Raw genomic sequence first — 25,506 nt, forward strand, 5'->3', positions numbered from 1 at the left:
CATGGTTATATTTAGATTGCTTCACGGTAGTACAATTGTGTGGTGTGATATGCGCGATATGAGCAAATGGTAACGTTTGTGTATCAACGTACGAACGTTGCTTATGTGCAGTGTGGTTGCTTCTGACCATTTATGATGGCTTTATTTTTGTCGGCTTCGTATGATAAATAACGTACAGGCCGTTTTGTTTTACACTGCATTAAACCAGCGACATCGAATGAAAATGTTCAAAAGGTTGCAATTCACAAGAATCTACAATCTACATAATGTAAATGCAATATCATTTTGTTCTGTATCGAACGTTTTGATCTTGGAAGCTTGAATTAGTAATGAATGGATGGTAATGCGTGTTAATGATAATTGCTGCAGGCTTGTTGTTTTTTTGTATTTATTATTTAATGAAAACAAGGGGGCTATTTCTACTACCGTACAAGTATTTCAAATGGGACAATCTTTTCATTTCAGTTCATTAACTCACAATTTGATCTACTGTTTTAACGGCTGAATTAAATTGTGTGTTGCAATTTGACGTTACTTCTGCACTGCCATCGTTCCCAACGAACAATTATGACAGCCGAACGGCACATTGCGTGCATCTGTTGAACGACATAATTTAGAATTTTGTTTAGAAAAGTGTTTATTTCCTAATTATGGCTCTTCTATTTCTCTCTATCGGTTTTTATTGCTAAAGTTAAGATGATTGATTTTCGTTTATTGGCATTGTGCACAAGAGCAATGGAATAATATGAATTTCTATGCGGTCACAAACAACTATGGGATGGGATAAATGAAACGGACAAAAGATGAGAGCCAGTGACAGCTGAAAATGGAAAACACAATCATTCTCGTAGTATGACTGGACGCGAGTGCGTCGTGTACCGATCGCGAAAGTTAGTGAGTTTGTGCAAGATAAGCCCAACAAAACAAACATCAACAATGTTGTGATGTTTGTGGTGCTGTGTTAGACTTAGCTATATGCAAATCTTGCGCTTTCCGTATTGTGCACCGCTTGGAGAAAAATTCTAGTGTCCAGAAATTCGATGTAAAATTTAAACCAAACTCAACGTGTGTGATACCCCCCTTCTGGTAGTGCTCCTCGTAATCTAATTGGATTAAGTTACGGTATTACGTTGACCAAATACATCACACCTGTTTTTTTGGTCAACTCGTTTATTGCAGCAACGAAAGCAAATTCGTTGTAAAATTATTAATACTGCGGCATATTGCAGTGGTGCAGTAGAGATCAAGATCAAGTAGTTTCGTCAAGAAACGGAAAGAGGTAAAAGATTTTTCCTCCTCGTGGCGTATTCCCGAGAATGGATATTTCCGAAGGAAAGGAAGGAAAGGTACAGAAGAAACTACGGCCATCATTGTGGGATCTTGTCGCCGACGCTTTTCCATGTGCGATCGATGAATGATCGTTCGCCGTTTGGGGTGGAAGAGAAGATCCGGAGCAGCACCTACCTTTGTGCGGCGTATACTTGGCCAGAGCAGCGTGTATATTAACGTGCGTACATCACGAGCTTGCGGGCGTGTGTGTGTGTGTATGTGCGTCTGTGAATGTAGGGAAAGCAAATGGCAGTGTGGAAGAAACGACAGGAAGAGCAGAGCAAAAGGTGCATAAAGTAGCCAACCCACTGTCTGTACCGAAAACGCGAATGAGTGAGAAACGTAAAGAGTGAGCAAGAAGCAGGATAAAAAAGGGAAGCGAAAAGTAAGCAGCAGCAAAAGCAAGTTTCACCCCCGGGTGGAAGGGTGGTAAAGAAGTTTTGACCTGGCTGCTTAGATTGCCGTGTGTGCGAGTGTGTGTATTGTTGGTGTTTTCACATTTTGTGGTGTGTGCGGGCGTGAATGTGTGTGTGTGTGCACTGGTCAAGAAGAAGCCCAGAAGAAAGAGCGATCGGGGGGTTTGTTTCCCTGTGCGCATCGAAGTCGCCGTGGCCGTTCTTGATTGTCCACACACTGTCGGTGTGTGCGTGTTGAGCAGAAATAAAGCAAAAGTGGATCCGTTGAGCGTAACAACGGGCGGAAGGGTGGTCCCAGTTCAGTTCGAACCCCGTTTTGCCGTGTGTTTCTTTAGTGGTCGTCGTTCTTAGACGGTGGGGAATTCGGTGGGTGCAGGTTTTTATGCAGGTATACGCGAAATTATACCGCAAAAAGGGAGAAAACGCACCAACACAACGCCCCCGGGGGCGATTGGTATTATTATAGCCCACGCTTGCGTTTTTCGGTGCAGCAGCACCGCGGCTTCACGGTTCCGCCCGTGTCAAGGGTCGTGCGCGGGGTGTCGTGTGAGTTCCTGCCTTCTGGACGCGCTAAAAGCCAGCCGGAAAGTGGACTGTGTGCGTTGTGTGACGTGTGCAGCACAAGAAGCAATTGCTGGAAGAAGCTTCCAGAGAGCGGCAGGGTTGAAGGAAACCGGAAAAAGGCGTCAGTAGAGAGTAGAAGCGGAAGAAAACATCGATTGGACAACGTTTAGCAGCAAAACCATTTGCTTCTCGTGCTAAACATACCAAAAACGGAACGGACGCGCAAAAAAAACGGGCGAAAAGAATCACTTTGAATGAACGGCCCGGAGTATCGTTACCGCCGCCGTCACCTTTAGTGCCCAAATGTGTCGTCGCCATTAGCAACGCCAAACTGTAGCAGCAAAGCGAGACTGTGGAAAAGGTAGTCCAGACGCGAAATTAATCATTCTGCTGCTGCTGCTTTTCCTCTTGCGGTAGCAAGATCATCGAAGATCATCGTCAAAATGTTGCGATTCCTTAGCCGACGTAAGGGGCGCAGTGCTGCCGCCGACACGGTCGACAGTCAGATCAAGTCCCAGCGCATCCCAACGAACAAGAATTTGATCCCGTGTCGCGTGATACTGCTGGACAACACGGACCTTTCGGTCGATCTTACGGTAAGTGATCGTGACAGTAGTGGTAGTAGTGAGAAGAAGCCAAAAGTAACCATTTGGAAGAGAAACACAGGGACCACATACCAATCCGAATGGGGGTTTTTGGTGGGTGGAGTTGAATTGCAAATATTTGTCTGGCCGTTGTCTACACCACGGCCGTATTGTAGCCCTTCATTAGGTTGCGTTTTTGGACGCTTTGGGTTCTCGTTTCGTTGGTAAATACAATCGATAAGATAAGAAAAGGGGTGCAATTGTTGTTAGTTTTTGTCATCGCAACGCTGGTCGTTTTGCTACACGGCAATGTCATTAACTGCACGAAAAAGGTAGCGGAAGCGAACAAGTAAAATATTTGTATTTATTAATTCACATTTTCTTGTGACTTACAATCGGAAGCTAATGCTTTGTAAGAAGGTTTGTGACTCCTACCATTGATTGCTATCGATGACGGTGGAATGAGCCATGATAAACTGTTTCCGGGATTGTGACTACTTTGAACATATGATCCACTATTTACAGCAGTCTGATTGAATATCGCGAGCGTATCGATAACAGCTGAATGGTAAAACCAAGGACAACCCAATGAAACGATGAAGGCTGTGCATGAAATGTATTGTTGATATTCAGGTGTTTTGTTTCATTGATATTCTGCAACATCGTAAAGGTTTGACCGTTTGAAGTATTTTTAAGGTAGCTTTAATAATATTTTTTATTTCGTGTTTTGGATCACTAAAAACACTTAAAAAGATTAAAACAACTTTCAAGTCATCATATTAAGTATCTCCGTACTTTGTTTTGACAGCTGATCCCTAGTAATACAGTTGACAGTTCACTGATATATTTTAGTACTTAAATATTTAGTACTTACCTATTTTGAATTCGCTCCAAAAACTAAAGCGTAAGGCTGGTGGCAGTGCTCAGTCGTATACCACTTTTTCACGACATTTCAAAGCTAATGAAATAGGTCCAGCATGGAATATGGCAAAATAATGAGAATACGTTGGAAATCTTACATACAATCGTCAAAAAAATTTTGAACACGAAGTCGCACCGAAGACCGGGGAAAATCTTAACTGAACTTAAAAAACCTGAGCTTTGGTTAGGTGTTTTATGGGGCTTGAAGGATGCCGTACATTAGGAGTTTCTGAAATCTGGTTAAATCATTATTGTAAATCAAACTTCTGCTGTCAGAAACAGGACCTCTTGAAAGAGGCAATTAAGCATATTCGACCGGTATTGATTAATATGGTGCTCCATAACAACAATGTCAGAGCATTGGCACATCTCTCATGACTCGGAACAAATTATCTGGTTCTAATGTTTTTCTGTTTACAAAGCTTATTTAAACGAATAGTAAACTAAAAATTGGCTAATAAATGCTTTTGAAAAGCATCTGCAATAATTTTTCGACAATAAAGTCTAAAAAAATTTACACTGATGTAATTATGAAGTTACCCAAAAACACAGAAATATCATTAATTACTATTGGAAATATATTATAACATCCTCCAAAATGCAAATAAACCAAAACACCTACTAAAAATGAAAATGTAGATACTTTATGGATGATCTAATATGTAAATCATGGTCTATCGGAAATAATTGTACATTTGCATCTATCGACGATTAGAAGAAGCTTCTTCAGTTTGAGCATTCTTCAGATGTAAACAATGTACGGTGAATCGATCAATTAACGACTTTCGTTCAATGTCGGTCAAGTGCCACGAGCATGTGTTCCGTTCGAACGTTGCAATTTAGGCCATTCACGAACAGTTTTCCAACTTACCTATATGGGAACTGCGCCTAGATTACCACCAATAGTGACTCCGTACATCACGGCATCCTGCCTGATTTAACCTCGTGAGTGTAAATTTTACGAAATTTGTGCTAACACCGGGTGTGTTAGCAGGCTTGTAAAGCGCGTTTTGCACGCACGGAACAAAAACATGCCGATGCTAACGGAAGTTGCATCGTATGTATGGTGTTGATTAACGTTATCCACATGTTTTTTTTCTTCTTACTTTTATTTCTGTTTTAGGTTGGAATTAATAGTAGCCTCTCCATTTCCTCCCTTTTGCCGTGCATAATCAGAGAAGTTTCCATGCGAATCATCAACTTGATTGGGGTTAGTGGAGGCACTAAGGGGCTAGCCCAGCGATGGATCATTAAGAGCGTCCTTTAAACAGCTTGTCGCCACGAGGCCATACCTTTGAACTAACAGTACCCATCAGGGGGGGATGGGCTTGTGATAATATGCAACGCGTTGTTAACTCGTGCATTAAAGTACTTGTCATTTGAGGGTGAGAGAGGGGCGAAAGAATGGTGCAGCAACAAATGCAACAAACAGTAGCTATGCACTCGATTGAGTCGATGCATTTTTATCATCAACTCTCTGGAAGGGTGCAAAGTGCCTCGGTGGGTGGTGCGACATGATAAGTAGTCTAGGAAGGTAAAGCAAGACGACACGGCAACCAAACGGTGACAATGGTTTACCTACAGCTGGTCAAATAATTATTGAACGTATCGTTCAATATTGCTTTGTGTTTGGAAAGTGTTGCGACGTTGAGACACACGAAACAACGCGCGCAACCCAAAGTGAATCGAAAAGTCACTGTCCCACTTTACCAATCATCGACGCAAGTTTCAAACGCATTACGCATTCCTCAAGGTAGGAGAATTCTTCGGCTCCGTACCAAAGGTAACGGCGAGCTACACAGATGACGTCGGTTTTGTAGCGGGGTTCGTCGCCATCGACGTTGAAGTCTTTTACGGGGGTTTGTTCTGTCTCTCTGTGTGGCTGGTGAGTAAGCTGCTGTGCCGGTGTTGATGGCACTGTCACGCACACGCACAGCACGCATCAATGGTAAAACCCCTCTTTTTTACGTGTGAAGAACTACGGTATATCATTTGATTAGCATATACCAAGACATTACAAAATATTAGGTGTGATTTGTAGAGGGAAATCAAGGGTTTTTTTTGTTTGGTTTTTTGTTTTGGTTGGTGCATGATGCTGGTCTAAAGCGTAATCAGGTTTGTTTATTGATGTCTTTTTATTTTGTACTTCTTAGATTAAAATAATTTATGATTATAAATAAAATATTTGTGCGGATTATTGAATAATAAGGCGTGTTATAAACACTACTTTTTTTTTGTTTATTCTGCTTTTCAATTGTCGATGATCTTTGGACGATCTTTGAACGAACTTACCTAATGATAACCTGAATTACTTGAAGTTGGATAAGAAATACTAGAGACACAGTCCAAATGCGACTTGGGCCCAAACTGGACGAATTGTTAAGATGTCCCTTCCTGGCACGCATTATGAAATGTTGATTTTTCAGATTGTTCACAAACAAGCAAGCAGACGCTCAACATGTCTGTGTGAACAGCTGTAGTAAACTCGCTCACTACGCTCGTTTTTCTTCGGCAGCTTTTCTTGCGAGATTCCGTTTCATCTACTCATAATTATAGCTTCGAGCAAAACGCAATCCATTCATTTCCTATACCCCAGCACCGGGTTGTGACATTCATCCCTTACGTGTGACAAACAATCCATCCGGGATTGCTCGGCCCAAAACAATCGCATCACACGAAACCCCGTTAGAAGCCCTTTTCCAAAGTTGTCCCGCACTTCCCTTTCCTTTCCACTCCGCCCGGCCCCTAAGGTAAAGTCATGTGTTGGTGTGACAATAGCTAAAGCCTCATACCCCATCTAGCCTAGGCCTGGAGTGGATCGAAATTTCCTACCAGCGGATGAATCAAAAGCGAGCGACGACGCGTGTCCCGCCATACCTCCGGCACTGTCATTAACTGAAAGGAACGCACGCAAAAGGGCCTTCCCGGCCCGGCTTCTTCCGCGTGGTTTGGAACGCGGGATTACAGTCGAAATTTTCTCATCCGTGTGCCGGATTGGATACGCGACATGCTTCTACCGAAAAAAAAGCCCCAAGACGGCCACACTCCCAGCATTTGATGGCACAACAACAATCGAACCATCTAACGCTGAGTGAGGTTTTTCCATGGTTCCATTGCAAACCGCACTACTGCCTCATACCTTCAGGGGGCTTAGGGGTTACGGGGGAGAATGAGAAAATAGTGAAAAACCCGTCCAAAGTTGGAAATGAGCGGGTTTTGTCGAGTGTGTGGGGAATGGTTTTTCAAGGAAGTAACCGATACATCTTCACATCAGCGACGCCACAGGTGCTTCGGTGCTGGGGCAAACGGCATCATCTACCGAAGCCAATCTTTTCCCTCGGCGAATTTGTTCATCTTCCGGCCAAAAACCTGCCTGCCTCGGTTTTTGTTGGGTACAACACCAGTCTCCAGGGAGCGGGCATACCGCTCAGTACGTCGATGGTGAGAATAATAACAGTTTAATTGCCAGTGTTGTTGGTTTATTAAAATCTCAAACCTCATTTTCTTACCCATTTACCTTTCCGATTCTTCTAGCCAGTCACGTTACGAACAATCTGCTTGCGATCGTCTTGCGAAGGTACGGGAAAAGGTCTTCTTTATGGGTGTTCTTTCTTTCTTTCTTTCTCCCGGTGTGGTATCACTTCCTACGCGTAGATCAGTTACCTGCAGCATTTCCCATAAGGGCACGGATCTCGCCATGGCTGGCTGGTTGGCTGGATGGCTGGCGGGTGGTTTGTTTGTTTTGTGCTTCCTCCTATTAATGGCCAGACCGTTTCATTTGGCTGTTTCTTCCTTTCGACTGCTTCTCTGTGTGTTCCATCGGTCGCATTCTTGTCAAGGTGACTTCTAGATTTTCTTTTTCTCCCGATATTTCCATGTCTACCGTGGTGGTAAAAGAAATTATCTAACGCTAAACGGTTGCCGGTGTGTTTTACCGTGGCTCCTTTTTTATGGTTTCGTTTGCGATAAGAGCGAAAACTGGTACGTAAAGCTGTTTTGCAGCTTGTTGTTTTTTTTTGGGAATAAGATCTTTAGTTTTTATTTTGTTGGGGAATGTTTGAACAGCTTAATCGCGTGTTCCATTTTCTACCGTTTTGCTTATATTTAAAAGCTTTAAGCTTAAAGCCTCAAATATTCTGAAGAAATATAGGTACGGTCGTTTTTAAGATCTACTGTTGCCCATGCTTTATTGGAATATTAGAATCAATTAAGTGAAAAACGTATTATAACTCGATCTATTTTTTTACAGTTGCTACACAATGGGAATAGATCGTAATGATGAATGATCATAATTTATTTCGATAAAAATGTTTCTAAAATCGTATGAAACATAGCAATTAATGTTACGAATAGGAACGGAAAGTCTATGGATAAATGTCTTTCTTCATATTTTAACTTTGATGAACATAAATTTGCAAATAATTTTGACCTTAATTGTGGATTGTTGCCAAATGTGCAGAAGCAGCAGTGTGTAAAGTTAAATATAACTGTGTACTAGTGATTAGAGATGAGAATACTCACTCTTTTCAGAGAGTTGAAACAGAGTGAAAGAGTGATTATAAGAATTTGAATCATTATAAGGATTTTATTTTATTCATTCTTTTGAGAGTCATAAAAATATTACTCTAAACTAGTGCTTTAATTACTCTTTGACGTTTTTCTCTCACTCACTCTCTCTGTCGACTTATGACTCACTCATTTGCGTTTTTACTCACTCAATAAGAGTGAGTAAGTGTTTTGTTACTCTTTTTGGATTTAAATTGCTACTCATTAGTCGGCACAGAGAGATTGAGTGAGTAAAAACGCTAAGGAGTGAATCATTAGTCGGTGCAGAGAGTGAGTGAGTAAAAAGGTAAATAAGTAAGAAAAACAGTCATAAAAACTTCTTATGTTGAGTTGAAACCATAAACTCCTATGCACGATTAAACTCACTCACTCACTCTTACTCAGTGTTTACATCTCTACTAGTGATGGGAAATGATCCCGAATATTGGGATTGATTCATTTCATTTTATTTACAACCCAGATCAAATCGGTTCATGCGGCGATGATAATATTGCATAGGTGATCCCAGATCATACCTGTTCACATCACCATAGAAAGTATGAACTTCGCCATACAAAGGTGATTCCAGATCATTTGATCCCTTATTATTGGATCGGACCAGGTGTTTTAACCAAGGATCAGATCAGATCAAGAAATCCACCTTCAAATTCACATCACTACTCTGTACTAGAGATGAAAACAATCGCGCTTTTTAGAGAGTTGAAACAGAGTGAACAATCATTTGAATATTTGAATCACTCTTTTAAGATTCATAAAAAAAGATACACTATATTCAATCTTTTTAAATACTCAGTGACTTCAAACTCAGTCACGCTCTACGCCTACTAGCGACTCGCTCATTTGCATGTCAACTCACTCACTCTCTTTTCTTATGTTTCAAATCACTCAATAGGAGTGTGAGAGTGATCCAAAGTTGACCCAGAGTTTTTTAGTACTTCATTTGGAAGGATTGAGTTGAAACGCAAGAGAGTAGTGAAAAGATTCTTAACACTAGAACTACCAAGCGTTTAAAGCGTTTTTCGTTTGTGGTTAATTTTTAAACAATTTCGAATAGTTGGAATATATTTTATTGTTTATTGGAGATCGTACGATCGAATATGTATGTGAAACTCATGTTTCACCTACCTTAGAATTGTTTAACCCTAAAAAATTATGTGATGAAAATGAAGCGTTCCAGTCAAAATGACTGGTCCGGTAGTTCTAGTGTTAAAAACAGTTCGTACTGAGTAGAAACTGTACATTCACTTATAGAATTAAACACACTCACTCACTCTTACTCAGTGTGCACATCCCTCCGGCGTACATCTGATCATTTGATGTTCAGTAACTAATTGTTCAATTGATCCCAACGAAATGTCAATGTTCCCTTTCGGGCGTAGGGAAATTGGCAACAACTTGATGGCTGCATGAAATTTAATTTAAACCAATTTCATCAGTTACCAATTTCCAACCGATCAGTGAAATAGAGTAACTAATTTTCCTTTCGACACAGCTCACCACCCCTAACGGGTCTTAATGATTCCTTGGTATCGGTTTGTTTTAACCATGGTAAATCTTTAATTTCATTTGTTTGTTTGGTGTTGCTGTTTTTTGCTGTCTCAAAAACGCCCCAAACCCACAAGGGGGAAAAAGCTTTATACTAATTTGATGGTATGTTTCGGTACCGTAACGCGATCAATATCTAACCAACCATCGGTTCATGGTGCTTGTGGTGTGCACCATTCATACAGCAGAGAATGACCAGTTAGCCGATTTTTACAACTGATAAGTTCGCATGGTTTTTTTGTTGACACGCTGTGAAAATATGACTTGCATACAATGTACATTCCAAGGGGGTGCCTTGGTTGTGTGGCTCGCGGAATAAGAGTCAACCGGTTGTGGAAGAACTTAATTAAAATCGATTTCACAAAAATTAACTCAATGTGCTCCCACAGCCACAAGCCCCCCCCCCAAAAACGGTGGTTGAAGGAAAAATATGTGCATAAAATGTCTTGCAAACCGACAAAGCGACAATAGCGCGTGTCCACCAAAATGGAGAAGGCTTTGTGCGTCGGTTTGAAGGCCAAAATGGAGCTGATAACAATGGTATCTGTTGCAAAAAGTTCCAAAAAGGAAAAATGCCAGTCTCATTACCGTTTTCACTCTTTTTTAAGATGATTTCAATGAGTGATGTGTGTAGTACAGTTGATTTTCCATTCGTCTTGCTAGCGTAAAATCATCTAATGCAACTCCACAGTGGATATAAAACACTGGCTGTTGTAATTACCATCCACGTGATGAAGCTGACCGGAAGAGAGCGAGAGACACGTAGATTGTAGATCAGATTTGTTGTTGTTGTTGTTGCGTTGGTGCATCTCTACTTTCCGATGGGCCACCGCCCGTACCTTTTGTGGTAGGGTGGCAAACGTCATGGTCTTTCGGTGCGATTGACCCAATGTTTAACCTTTCGCTTACTCCTCACTACTTAGGATTGGCCAAAAGGGGGGGAATTTTGGGGCCGAAAATTTCAAATCTACTCCCCGAACGCGAAAGCAGTAATTATTTTCCATAAGTAGAAAGTCATCTTACACCGAACCAGAGGGGGGGAATGATAAAGCGGAAGCGTGCGTGGGTTCGTATCGTCGCTTATGCTAACTACAGTGATGGATCACTTTTTTGTGTTGTTTCTTTTTGGTGGAAGGTTATTTGAATTTGGAAAATGGATTTTTCCGTCCGTGAGAGATTGTGAGACATGTTAGGAGCGGCCGGTCGGGTTTTCTCTCAACTGAATGTGGTGCAGAAAATGATTTCGCTATTTTTTTTAACTCGTATGTAGAGAAAATTATAATTAAAACCACGAAACGTATTAAAATAAGGATTGATTAATATGGAAAGGATGAAAAATTGTATAGTAAACAGATAGTGCGCAATCACTTATAGCAAAAATTTATAGTATAAAAATCTACAGGGAAATGAAAATGATAGGATGAGGATGATCATTGATATCATTGATATGAAAACGTTAGCGAATCACCAAAAAAATTGTTATGGAATCGCGTGCCATTGATATGGAATGTCAAATGTGCTGGCTGCTTACATATGCGAGGATTGAAGAGTTGAGATATAAAATATATTTTTAACGAAATTTTAAACAAATTTTTTTTTAAAATAAAGACTACAAATTTTTATTAACAATAATAAAACGGAAATATCTCAGTTTTTATCAATTTGCAGCAGAAACTTGATCACGACACAAACAACAATCGCATGAATTTGACATTTCAAATCAATGGCACGCAGTTCCGTATCAACTTTCGGTGATTCGCTAAACTGTTGGGTGTTTCCATATCAATGGTCGCGTATTTTATATTCGCTTGCGCGATTCCTTAAAGTGGGCTCTCCTCAGTCTATCATTTGCATTTCCCTGTAACACTAGAACTACCGGATCAGCATATTGACAGGAAAGCTTCATTTTCATCAGATTTTTTTTGGGGTTAAACAATTTTATGGAAGTTGAAACATGAGTTTCACATATTTATTCTATAGTATGATCTGCAATAAACAATAAAATATACTCCAACTCATCGAAATTGTTAAAAAATTAACCACGAACGAAAAACGCTTAAAACGCTTGATAGTTCTAGTGTTAATAGATTTTTTTTCATCAAAAAATTAAAAAAAAATCGTAAAGAGGGTATTTGCAATAGGTTTATAAAACTATGAATTATAGTCAATCGACACCGTTTAACTGTTTGATTTATAGCATATCTATAAATTTGACGTCGTCGCGGACCTCGTGCATTAAATGTATCCGGTCCGAAAACCTAAAACCTTAGCACTTGTTTACAAACGGCAAACAAACAAAACGGTGTGCCACGGTGTAGCTCCATCCTTACACGGTGGCCATTCGGGCGGATAATTCGTGCACGCTTTATTGTGTTATACGAGCGTTGCAAAACATTTCTTCACTGCTGCATTCCCACCCATTTGCTGCTATCCGGCAATTGTTCCAACGCAACCGCTGCACGTGGAAATTAAATGTGAGATTTGTTACCTTCTTTTTGCTGTTGTTTTTGAAACAATTTTAGGCAATAGTTTACAGAAGATGATGGGGTCGATTCATGTTCCGATGCTGTCTGCCTCCATCTCTAGCCTGCACGACTTACAGAAGAAGCACTAGATACGAAAGGTCGTCTACGGGCCAGCTGGCTGCATGATGATACCGGCTGCAGCAACATCTTTGTGATTGTGGTGGAAAATGTTTTTGGGGGTAGAAAAAATAAAATAAAATAATTTGATGCGCACGGTGCGCAAGCCGGTCCGAAACACGCGCGGAAAGAAAGCAAACACACCAAATCTCCGCATACGGTTGACCCCCGGGGGAATATGGTGTGCAAAATGCCACTCTTCATATGGAATGCTTTTAAAACCAGTCACAGTTATTCGAGATGGTTTTGTGATTGCGACCCAATGGGTTTCTGCTGCAGTATCGGGAGCAGTATGAGATCTGGTTTGGTGGGCTACATGTTTATTATCACTTTTTTTTTTCTTCTCTTCACTCGGTATGTTCAAAAGTAGAAAGTGACTGAGAGTTTTGGATCCACACCTTGAGGAGTGCGATCCTCAGGTTTGGCCGGTTTGCTGTGGCGCTTCCCTTGCTGCGGCTAATGACGGCGGTGATGATTATTTTATTGCAACTCGTAACACTTTTTTTACAATTGATGTTGCGCAGCTACACAGATAAGGAGGAAACCAGGATGGACGGGTGTGTGCGTACCCACGTGTGATGAAAAGCTTGATAAATATGGAGGAGAAAAATTAAATTGGTCAAATTTGGATGCGGTACGAAATGCAGCGTAAAGCGTAATATCATTTAATTTTGTTAGCATAATTTGAATTATTATTAGTGTTTGATGCATTCATCTCTGGGTTAGGAGTTTGCAGGGGCTACATTTATTCTCATGAAGCACGATAAGCATGAATCATTTTGTTTGAAATAACCCTTGTGTTTACGTTGCTTACGGAGTGATCATTCCACACTTATTAGCATACGCATATAAAAAAAAACTTTAATTTATGAGACAATTGAATGAACGTAGGTGATGATTCACCTGCGGTAAAGTACCAATACAGTCATCAGTGTTAAAGAAATCCTATCATGCAAATGTATCTAGTGGCATTTCGAAAATGGTTCCTTCGAAAGATTTTTCATGCAACCATTTATTCCATTTTAGCTGTGGATTTAATTGAGAATCACTCCTTAATACGTACGGCACGTAGTGCGATCGATCGGACCGGTCCTTTTTTCTCCAAATGTCATCGGGGGACTGTGTCAGCTGGCTGGAAAACGGGTTTCGAAAGTGGTTTATCCAGATGAAAATGTAACTAGGTCTGGTGGTTCTTTCACCTCTCGCGCATCGGCAGTACGATGCGGTTCATTTTGCCAACCAAAAAAAAAACAAATTTTTTTATGAAATAAATTGTGCAAAACCACAGTTGCATGGATGAGATTTTTCTCGCATTTCTCGCTATCAAGTACGCAATTTTGATTATTTAAACGTTCCCAATAAAGTAATTAATTGATGTAATTGTTCGTCTGTTCATCAAATCGGCTTCAATCCGGTTGTTAGTGGCGTTAGTTCATCAATATGAAAAGCTAGAAACGCAACCACGAACGAAGTGGACTGATTTATTGTGCTGTATTGTTTATTATTCCTTCGATTTGCCAGCCCAACAAAAAAAACACTCGCAACTCCCGCACTGGTTGACCGATGACGTTCAGCTTCACAAAGTTCGATCGCAAATTCGCAATGCTGTGCGCGTGGTGCTCTATTTGGTTTGGCCTGTATGGACCCCGTATCGGTTCATCTTGTAGGCGAAGCAGCTTTCGTGCTGGGAAACCTTTCGCGAATAACCAATCCAATGGGTTTTGTGTGGTTTTTGCGACGCGCACAGTAATAAGTGTGCGACTGCCGCCGTGCTTGTCGGCCCAGTGGTAACAAAGATCTGTTGGGGCACGGTATTGCGAGTCTGCACACTGTAAAGCAGGGCAAAAGCTGCAGCACAAATCACATAACCTCTTTCTTGGCGTGTGGCGGGCGTGCAGCAGGGCCCATTACTTGTTTGGCGTGTAACGCTGTTGCCACCCATTGCCGGGTGAAGAATCGAGCGAACCATGAACAAACTAACACAGTTTTCCGTTTTCATCTGTTTGCCGGTGTGGAAGATAGTGTGTAGTTCCAGCATGTTCTCGATGTTTCGATGTTGTGTTGCCCTCGGGGAGGGGTGAGTCTGGGTGAGTCGCAGACATCTTATGGGAGACAAACGACATGAACTGTGTCACATGAGTTGATAAGTGTAAAGAAATAAGTAAAAACTAGAATTGTGCGTTTTCGGCCATAAATTAAATTTCCTAATAAACAATCTAGAGCTAATTTATAACAAACTATATGTTTCCGCTAATTCGAGGGATGAAATATTATAGCAAATCATTGAGTTATAAAAAGTTAACTAAATTTTTCTATTTAGTATTTCGGACAAGAATTTGATATGACTTTGACATCCATCACGAGATTCGATATTATAGCAAATCGCTGAGTTATAAAAATTAAAGTAAATAATAAAAAGGAAAATTATAAAGTCGGTTTCGCTTAGTATTTGGGGTAAGAATTTGATTTGAATTTGATATCCATCACTTTTTTCACCATAAAATTCGGTATTATAGCAAATCGCTGAATTATAAAAAGTTAAGTAAATAATAAAAAGGAAAATTATAAAGTCGGTTTCGCTTAGTATTTGGGGCAAGAATTCGATAGAAGAAGGCACAAAAAATACATTAGATTTGATTATGAATTTGTATCCACTATTTTTTTTATATCACTTTTTAAAATTTTACGCTATAAAATCACTAAGCTGTCCAGTTTTAAAATCTGCGACTCTTAAAATCCGCTTAGTTCGTCGAACTTCAGTCGGTCAATTCTGTATCTTTATTTAAAATCTAAAATTTCAAACCATATGATTGAAAAATTTGATTTATATTCGTCAAAGTTGGGTTAGTTTATCATGCACTCATGATGCAATCTTTTATTACACTTTATTACCCAAAACATTACCGTACCTGGGTACAATTTCGGTGCTAAACTTTGATGAAAAGATCGTAGATTCTTTCATCTGTGCCATTTGCTCGATGTATACTCCCTTCCTGTTGACAGTTGCAGACACTGCAAGCCGTAAAGGTGATGGTTTCCATTGCTTTATACGGCCGATTCCTTCGGCGGAGACGAACGATATCGTTAGCGTTAGTTATATAAACAAACCCACACAAACATGATCATTGTTGTTGACAATAAAGTGTCTGTGTACCCTGTTCTTTATGGCTGATGTTTGCCTGATTCTCGCACTGTTGTAATGTTTGTTTTATTTTGCTTTGATTTTTATCTGCGTTCCATAACACTTTGGTACTGTGACATTGCAGTGCGTTGCCAATAAAATAAAACTTAATTTTGATTGCCGAACGTCGATAGAGAGGGTGGTAGGTCTTGTTGTACCGAACGCGGAACGGTTGGAACTTGTTTGTAATTAGCACCAGTTTGCATTGAACCGGACTTTACTGTATAAATTTGGCATGATTATTCACTTACCCCGATTCGTACGTTAAAATTTAAAATTGAAACTGGTGTTGAATTAATTTTTTGTTTCCCTTTTTTGTATTTCAAGTTTAAAATTATGTAAGTAACGCTGGTGGAGGAAAATATTATTGTACTCTGAAATATTGCTAAACAGCAGATAAAAGGTATAAAAACCAATATTATGGCTATCACCTATAATGCGCACATATAACGCTAAGAATTAATTTAAAAAAAAACGCAACAAACTCTGTTGTCCCAACTGAGCACGATTAGAACCTTTTTTTGTTACTAGCAGTTAGTCGTCTAGAGCGATTAATAAATAGCAAAAGCACAAACGTGCAAGTTATTTAACCGATGTTTTGGTTCGCAGTTTTATTGCCCACTGGAGATAGGAACGTTACAAATGGCACGATCACCGGTTGCATTACGGCGCATCGGTCGGTTGGCTGTTGGCCCCGAAAACCGATTACCTCAGCGTTATTTTTTGCTTAACTTTTGAATGCCCGGTGTACATAGACGACTTTATTGTTCGCCTACTGGCGGCTAAGGTTATAAATACATATCGCGTGACGTCAGCATTAGACGCACGTTTCGGTCGTGTCAGTCGATGACGGCACCGATGGTTTGAACTTCCAGATACAGTGTCACGCGGTTTTATGATCATCCCTTCCCATTGCATCTATTGCGGCTATCGTGATCGAATATTACCAGCGTATGACGCTGTGACACGCTGTGGTCGATGCCGATTATGATGAACCTGCTGCATTGGTTTCTAGTTGGACGCTTGCCCGTGTGCTGCCAAGCAGTGAGAAATGACTGGAATGTGCTTGGCTGTCACGAACGTATGAGAAATAGTGCGAAATGTTTTACGCCCCCTTTTGTCACTGCGTGTGTCGATGGGGTTGCGTTTATTGATAACTGTGCCACGCGCAATGACTCATGACCGATTCGATCACTGCAGCGAAGCAGAACACTGCTGGGTGATCGTGTGTGACAAATGAGATATACATTGTTTCGCGCGTTGCATTGTAGAGGGCCTATCAGGTGTAGAACGGAAGGTAGTACAGGGAAATACGTCGTTATTGACATTGACCGTTGACAAACACATTGGAAAGCGATGCCCAAAGTATCCAGAGATACTATTTTGATGTTCTCAAGTAATGTATTTTATAAGATCCAACTCACTCGTTCTATTCCACTACAAGATTACCAACAATTTACTGCAACTCACTGAATGTTTTGTAGAGTAAGATGTCCTGATTAACTCAAATATTCGAAACACTTCAGACTTAGACGACAAGCGTTTGCCATAAGTATCTTCCCTTAGAGACCAAACGATGTATGATCTTATTACGCTACTCGATATCTTTTACTGAGACTCCAGCTATTCGCAATATGATGTACTATAGCTCATTCCACCAGGTCTGTTTAGCTCCGCGAACTTATCTGCCATGTCATGTTTTGGTCAGTCTGATCCGTGAAATGTAGTGTGTACTGCCTTTAATTGTTGTGGTGATTGTCCAATAAGTGTTGTTATAATCTTAGGCAGGGGTCTCCACACTACGGTCCCTCACGAGAGATTCCGAGATTGGCCCTCAGCTGTGGGCTATTTCACTCAAAGCGACCCGCCATCTAAAAAGTGTGGAGATCTAAGGAACTCTTCCATTTTATGCATTAAGTCTTTAAGACACACGTTTGTCAGATGAATATTTTTCAAACTATCCAATAAATATCCAATAATGATCATCTGTTTTCCTTGGATTATTTATTATTGCGCGTTGTTGGGGAGAACTTCGTCCCGTTGTGTTTTATTGGTAAATAAACTACTACAAGTCGGAACCATACCTTCTTGACTACTTCTGTAAGATGAAAGATGTAAGATGTATTTATGATCAAGTTTGTTTTGTTTGAGATTAGTGACGGCTCTACTAATTTATACGGTATTTTATTGATAAGAATATACTTATCTCTAATGAGCTATTTCCCCAAATCTAGAGTTGCTACCAGTTTTACAAATTTCCGAATTACTACAAGTCAAAATTCTCCCGCATTTCTACATCCTGGCATTGAAAACGAATCTCCACTTTTCGTTCGTAAAACTGGAACAAACGAAAGCGTTGTTGAGAATCGTACGGCTCACTTTCGATGACCGGAAAAAGAAGCCCTTTTGGCCCCCGTCTACGGGATGGTTTCACCCCTACTTTGAAGTTGCTGTAGAAAATGGAAGCAACGACGTAAGCATCAATCAGCTCCAAAGAGCGTAATGCTGCGCCATCGATTAACATCCCTTTGGGAGGAGGATGTGCAAAGGGAAACGTGTTTCGCTTGTAGTTTTCCATGCGTTCGCTATGCGTTTCCAGGAAGAGTCCGATTATCTGGCAGCAAATGCAGCACTTTGTTAAGTTTTGTTGTACGATCCATTAACGTTTGGACTGGGTGCCGCCCGGTACATAACAACCAATCATTCCCAGTGTGTGTTGGAAAATTGGGCAGCCCTTTTGAAGCAACTATCGCTTTCGCAGGGCAGTAGCAGTACATTAGTTGACCTTCATTGTTTCACCATTTACCTGCGTGGTGAGAAATGTAAAAAGGGAACGCTATGCGAAGGGACAGACTTTCAGGGACGGGAAATGCATTTCTCAGACGTCGTACGTGATCATCAGTCAATGGCGATCGAGTGGCAGTCTTATGAAGATTTGCAGACACAGTGTAACACATGTTTGAGAAGCATAGCATTTGAATAGATCGTAGAAGATTAATTATCTCTGTCGGGATAATATAGAATTTTTGGGATTTTTTTTAAATATTTTTATGTTAGTTTGTTTGTCATTGTACAGAATTTTTCACTATGGTAAAATAATATTTTGACAACTATCATAAAGAACTGTCGTTAATTTATTGAAATAGCCCTTTATCGAAATTAACTGCTCTGTTAACTCTTAAAAATGAGCTGCAAAAACCTTTTACTCATTCAGTTAGCAATAGAAGCTTTATCTGAATACTATCGGTATGCAAAAACTATGTCAGAAGTAATCGAATTCTTTAAGCGGATATGTCACATGATATGCTAGAAGAAACCCTACTGCGTAGTGGCGATAGTTACGGGCATCTTTTATATTGTTAGCATTTTGATTTTTTTTTGCTATGGCATACCTTCTCCACACACGTGTCCCGTGTTGGTGGAAACGGGGACAAACTACATCATAAGCTGACGATTTTGTTTTCTTCTTTCAATTTTCGTTTCCCATTTGCAAGAGCTTTGATTCTTTTTACGACTGACACATGCTGGTGTTTTGTTGCATAATATCATTGTTTGTATTACCCCCCGCACCGATGCCTTTGTGCCGATCGATATATTTTCCATGCCCGGTGCCGATAATTTCGTGTCGGAAGAAAGTTTCCGCGACCGTTTGGTGCGATCTACATTTCAGGAGTAATTAAAATAATACGAGCCTCTTTGTGGCAGGTGAAAAGAAATCAGGATTTTTCACCATGGTATAATTTTGGTATGTTTTTCGTACGGACAAACGCAAGCCTTTTTTTCGTGGGGGGAAAGTTTAATTGCACCTGCAGCAGCTTGTTTTCGCTCCGAAATCAATCACAGCGCAGCATCTTAATGGAGCAAATGTGTTTCCGAAGCACACTTTAACTATGTTTTTACTTTAATTGTACTTGCAGAAAAAGGCGATGGCCAGCGATCTGTACGAGCAGGTTTTCTATTCTCTCGATCTGATCGAGAAAGATTACTTCGGGCTACAGTTTACCGATGCGAACAACGTGAAGCATTGGTTGGATCCGACCAAGGCGATAAAAAAGCAGGTGAAAAGTAAGTAAACGGATCTAGGTGTGGATGGATATTTGTAAATTTGGATTTTCATTTCTTTCTTGTATGTTTTAGTTGGTCCGCCATACACACTACGGTTGAAAGTTAAATTCTACTCATCCGAACCGAATACATTGCGCGAGGAGTTAACACGGTACCAGTTTTTCCTGCAGCTAAAGCAAGATTTACTCGACGGTAGATTAGAATGTCCCGATCCGCAGGCATCCGAGCTGGCTGCTTTAGCATTACAGTGTATGTATTGATTGCATGATTTGGAACAGTCGTTTGTGCGTATTAATTATCACAATCCGGGTATCATTTACAGCGGAACTGGGAGACTTCGAGGAGACCGTACATTCAGCGGCCACCGTTTCGGAGTTTCGCTTTGTGCCGAATCAAACCGAGGAGCTAGAGATCATGATACTGGAGGAGTACAAGAAATGTCGTGGACTCACGCCTGCCCAGGCCGAAACGAGTTTCCTCAACAAAGTCAAATGGCTGGATATGTACGGTGTCGATATGCATACCGTTTTGGTAAGCTACTTCCCTTTTTTGGGCAAAACGTGATAAAAAGTGTTAATTTGTATTATTTTGTTGTTTTATCTTCGTACTGGTGTACGGACATACAGGGTAAAGACGGTTGCGAATATCATCTCGGTTTGACGCCGACCGGTATCCTCGTGTTCGAGGGAATTCAGAAGATCGGTTTGTTCTTCTGGCCAAAGATCGGAAAGTTGGACTTTAAGAAGAAAAAGCTCACGCTGGTAGTGGTGGAGGATGACGATCATGGGCGTGAGCAGGAGCACACGTTTGTGTTTCGGCTGCACAACGAGAAAGCGTGCAAACATCTGTGGAAGTGTGCGGTCGAGCATCATGCATTCTTCCGGTTACGGGCACCGGTAAAGGGTCCGTCAGCGCGGCAGAACTTTTTTCGAATGGGATCCAGGTTCCGGTATTCGGGCAAGACGGAGTTTCAGACCACGCAGCAAAACCGTGCCCGGCGGACGGTGCAGTTTGAGAGGCGGCCATCGCAACGCTTCGCCCGCCGTCAGTCACACGTGCTCCGTGAGCGCCAGAAGCAGCAGGCACCGCCATCATCGTCCACCGCAGATCTGCTTCACCAGCAGCAGCCTGCCGCTCATTCGGTCAACATCGCCACCACCGCCAGCTGTTCTTCGGCCGATGAGGGCCAGCATTCCACTTCCGGCACATCGACACCATCTGCGAACACGGTGATACACAACCATATGCCGGGTTCGGGTAGCAGCACCTCGGATATTGCGCTCGGCGGTGGTGGCATGTTAGCGTCGGTCAACGGTGGTGGTGCGGGCTTGCTATCGGTTGGGCTCATGAATGGCAATCTGCCCTCGCTGAGTTCGAACAAATCCATCTCATCGAGTGAAGATGTGGCGTACGGTAGTAAGCTCGGTTCCTTTGGTAAGGCGGGTCTAACGCACATGTCCGCCAGTAGATATGATGAAGCAGCCAAACTACCCACCGTCGAGCACGAAATGAGCACCTTCGGACGGTTTGCCGGTACCAATCATCACGGTGGTTCATTCGGCAAAGCGTCAATAAGCTCCGGCTTTAGCATTCACACGACGGCATCATCCGATCGGGATAGTCAAATTGATACACTATTGAAAACGATCGCCAAGGATCCATCGCCCTCGTTGCACGGAGTGGAGCTAAACGATGCTAGTAGCTTTAAGATCACAATCAACAAGACTTCCGAGCTAGAGACTAACAACGATACGCTAAAGAAGCTGGCCACGTCACCGCACGCGGAAAAGCCGAACAATCAGATCAAACTGTCGAACAGTGCGGCGGCAGCTGCCGGCGGCGGCGTTCCATTGCCGCCTGGTCAAATCAAGTGCAATATTTTGAAAGGTACGTTGCGGGATGATACCCCGTTTTTGGTTCGGGGATGGGAATAAGATAACATTAGGCTTGGTTTGCCTCGTTCAATAAGCACACATGCACTACTAACTGCACACGCTTACCCCTATTGCAGCACGCGTTGAGGAAGAATTGCATCCGAAGCTTACTAATCATCAACTGTACGTGCCGAGTCAGCCACTACACGACGGTCCGGAATCATTGAATGCTGCAACATTCGTATCGGTGGTACGTATAGCTTTAGCGACACAGCTAGTCGCCCCCCAAAAAGCGGTCACAAATGTTTACTTGCACCACATTCATACAAACACACATACACACATCTTTCGAAGCACGAACGCAATATAAAACAGGATCGTTAATGTTAGCCCGTTTCTCGCACCACAAATAATCATAAATTCGAACGGAAGATGTATCATTACACTGACATATCCACGCAATCACATCCAGTTCGCCAGTCAAAATATCATCGAAGCACTTACGTTTAAGCATAATGTAATCGATCTATTTTATGTTTTCTGTTATGCGTTATCTGCATTGTTTCATTGTGATCTACATTTTGTCTTGCTATAGCGTTTTACTTATCCTGTAATTGTGTCGCTGTGTGATCGTGTTCTACTTTACAGCCTAGATAGATAGGAAATTGAGCATTGTTTTCTTTCACGTTGTTATTTCCAATTTTCTACATTTAGTCTTTGACGAATTATAAAAAAAATCTTAGTTGTTTAGTGTTGTTTACACATATTAATTGCTTAAAAACCAAACTTTGCTCTGTTTTCTGATTTCTCTGGCTCGTAATTACAATTTCGTGCGATACTATTCCTTGCTATATGTATGATATGTGTGCTCGTGTTTTTTTAATACTGAAAATAATTTGTTATGTCCTACTTTTATTTTTTTCTTTTCTTTTTTTCCATTAAAAATTCCCGTAATGCATAAAACCTTCCCTAATCCCATGCGTTCCGTATTGTAAAATGTGTTTTTGTTTTGTGGTTTTATGTATTGCGTGCTTGTGTGCGTGTCCTTTATTCCAAACCATTCAACTGTTCCGTCCAACTTGTAAAAAAATGATAAATGATAAAATACTCGTAAACATTGGTCCACAATTTATGCACCTAAAAAAATTTGGTGGCACTTGCGATAATACAGGGTGGCGACAAGCTAACATTAAATCTAACCGGTACGACGACTATACCTACGGGTGGTAGTAGCCATACTACGATTACTACCATGATTGCCACACCGAGCGCATCCACTCGTACGGCCACATCGCCAATAGGTGGGCCAGTCTCCAGCAGCAGCTGTTTCCTGCCGGGTCCACCGATAGCGACAGTTTCCACTGCTTCCGGTGGTGGAGCGGGTCAGATGAGCACGGTCGAATCACCTACGCTGCCGTTTATCAACGGTATTGCGGCTCTACCGGCACCATCCCTTACGACTGACACCGTTACGGTTACGCACTTCTCCGAGCAGAAAGGTGGCGTTGTGGAGAAAATCAGTGTACCTACCAATTCGCCTACATCATCCCCTCTGGGCGGTTCATTGGTTACAGTCGATACAAACGGACCAGCCGGAGGTGCAGCTGGTGAACCGGATATCGACAAAGTGTTGCTCGCTACGCTGCGAAACAATGCGAACAATCCGTTCCTGAATATGTCTAGCCCTTCGTCGCCGGTACAGACTAAATCGACCAACCCGTTCCACAATCTTTCCGGCGCATCCTCTTCCCCTCCACCCGCTGTTGGGCAGGTAGAGGACGAGCAGAATCCGCTGGCCGATACGGCGTCTGATATTGGTGGAGAAAAATTGACGTCACCATCTAATGCACGTGTATGCGAGTTTAAGAGTAGCAATCCTTTCAAGATGGAAACCGAATCTGAACTGGTGGTTGGCGAAACAAAACATGCAATGAAAAATGCAACACCTTATGGAGCATCGTCGAGCAATGGCGAAACACGCCACGGATTACCGGTCGCAACAGCTACATCAGCAACAAAGCCGACCGTAGAGCGAGATGTGATTGATAGTAATGGTGTGGCAATGGTCACCTCTACTACCATATCCAGTGCAACTGCAAGTACCGCATCTTTAAAGGTTTGTGTTGAATTTTTTGTGCTAAAGATTTGTACTATTGTAGAAAGGTTACTTACTAATCACTTCAAGACCGTACCAGTCGGTCTGAATAAAGAAAAACAGCAAGCAGATAGGTAAGTATCTTAACACTAACACTGGTGTTTGTTTGATCGTGTAAATATTATGTAGGTGGAGGTAAATTATATACACAGATATGTTAAAATGTTTGTACCGCTAAAGCACGGCTTGAAAGAGTATTTAGAGTGGAATTGGTAATTCAGTTGCAGATCAATCACTGCCTACATTTTCATTAACGCAACATTATGGAACACCTTCATTATTAGCAATAGTTGTCAAGAAAAAGACATAAAATTAAATGATTGATAATGATCGCAAGATAGTAACATTAAAACCATTTTGATTCAATTTCATTTTCACGGTACAGGATCGAATGAAGGAAAATATCAAACCATCGCCAGTGGACATATCGCCGTGGTTAGTATCATCCGATGTCGTTACTGGCCCGACCAAGCCCAAGGAGGCAACGATTATTCGAAAATCGGTCATTACAACGCAGTTGTAACGAATAATCCCTAGAACCCGGTGAGGTGATACAGTGCGCATTGGTACGATATTAATTTAGGGGAGCTTATTATTTTATATGTGCATAGAAAAAGCAAACACCACATTCCTGTCATTGTGTATGTTTTAATCGATTACATGTTTGTACTGGATTTTCGCTAGTTCATTAGATGAGAGCAAAAATGTACTTAATATGAAGCGCGTAGTGAGTGACTTTTGATTGATAAATGAGCAAGAAAGGGCCTTTTTTAATGACGAAGTATAGATATACGTCATCGTTAATCAAAAGAAGAGAAGGGTGCTTGTTGGTAATATGCAAAAGACTTCGATGGTTTTTTGTTTGCAAATGTGTTCTTTGAGGCCGAGCAAATAAAAGGGGGCAACTGCATACTAGTATTACATGTGATCTCAGTACATTCCACTGTGGCGAATACAGTCCCGATCCGTTTCAACTTGGCTGAATTGCACTCGTTCCTCACCGCAAACGCTAGCTACTGAACAGTATGAAACTTTACATCGAATTTTAAACAGGTAATAGTAATAAGAGGGTGCCTGTCAGTGACACCATATTGTGCGACATCCTCTCACGTGTTAAGAATAATATGCATAATCTTAATTCTGCAAACATAAGTGCTATGGAACGAATACGAATGCTTACTTTTCTGGTGTCTTTACTATGTTCGGCATCCCATTTCCCGATCATCCAATGTGGAAAATGAGCTGAAATTTTAGTAATTTTGTTGTACGATATACTGCTACCGTTGGGGGTGTTTCAACAAGTGACCTTATACAATAAGCAATGATGAAGTAAGAATGAAGGGAAGGAGAGCGATTCGATTGGAGCACATTGTGCATGCATTTGAAATGTTTCAGTATATAATTTGCCTTGGCTTATTTTTTCGCATATAAGTAGTAGCTGCAATTGAGTGGGTGAAGCTGACGACGATAGATGATTAGAAAAACCAAGCGCGGTTTGAAAAGATAATTAATCAAAACTACATAGTAACTATGTGTGTGCCTCTGTTGTGTAAGCTGAATATAGCGGTAAATGCTGACAAGTAGATGCACGATTTTAATACCTGAAGAACTGTTCGATAAAGAGAATTTATTCGAGTTGTTGAATAAAAAAACTGTATAAGTTA

General features: G+C 41.3%; 1 protein-coding gene across 2 annotated transcripts; it reads left to right on the forward strand.

Moving 5' to 3' along the window:
- Nucleotides 1–269: 269 nt before the first annotated feature.
- On the forward strand, nt 270–25,506 carry LOC125761259 (band 4.1-like protein 5). 2 transcript variants are annotated; one of them, XM_049422219.1, is made up of 8 exons: nt 270–2,905; nt 19,666–19,813; nt 19,886–20,062; nt 20,136–20,344; nt 20,440–21,700; nt 21,825–21,937; nt 22,859–23,803; nt 24,228–25,506. In XM_049422219.1, the coding sequence occupies exons 1-8, from the start codon at nt 2,753–2,755 to the stop codon at nt 24,363–24,365; spliced, it is 3,144 nt and encodes a 1,047-aa protein (XP_049278176.1). In that variant the 5' UTR covers nt 270–2,752; the 3' UTR covers nt 24,366–25,506. The 2 variants fall into 2 exon arrangements, with proteins under 2 accessions (XP_049278176.1, XP_049278177.1); XM_049422220.1 differs by lacking the exon at nt 22,859–23,803.

This window comes from Anopheles funestus, chromosome 2RL (assembly GCF_943734845.2).
Source record: "Anopheles funestus chromosome 2RL, idAnoFuneDA-416_04, whole genome shotgun sequence".
NCBI lineage: Eukaryota > Metazoa > Arthropoda > Insecta > Diptera > Culicidae > Anopheles > Anopheles funestus.

Bases quoted from the DNA above. Each gene is read 5' to 3' on its own strand.
- LOC125761259 (XM_049422219.1), top strand. From the start codon at position 2,753: ATGTTGCGATTCCTTAGCCGACGTAAGGGGCGCAGTGCTGCCGCCGAC. The intron at 20,063-20,135 runs GTATGTATTGAT...TATCATTTACAG, and splicing joins GGCTGCTTTAGCATTACAGT to CGGAACTGGGAGACTTCGAG. The intron at 21,701-21,824 runs GTACGTTGCGGG...CCCCTATTGCAG, and splicing joins CAAGTGCAATATTTTGAAAG to CACGCGTTGAGGAAGAATTG.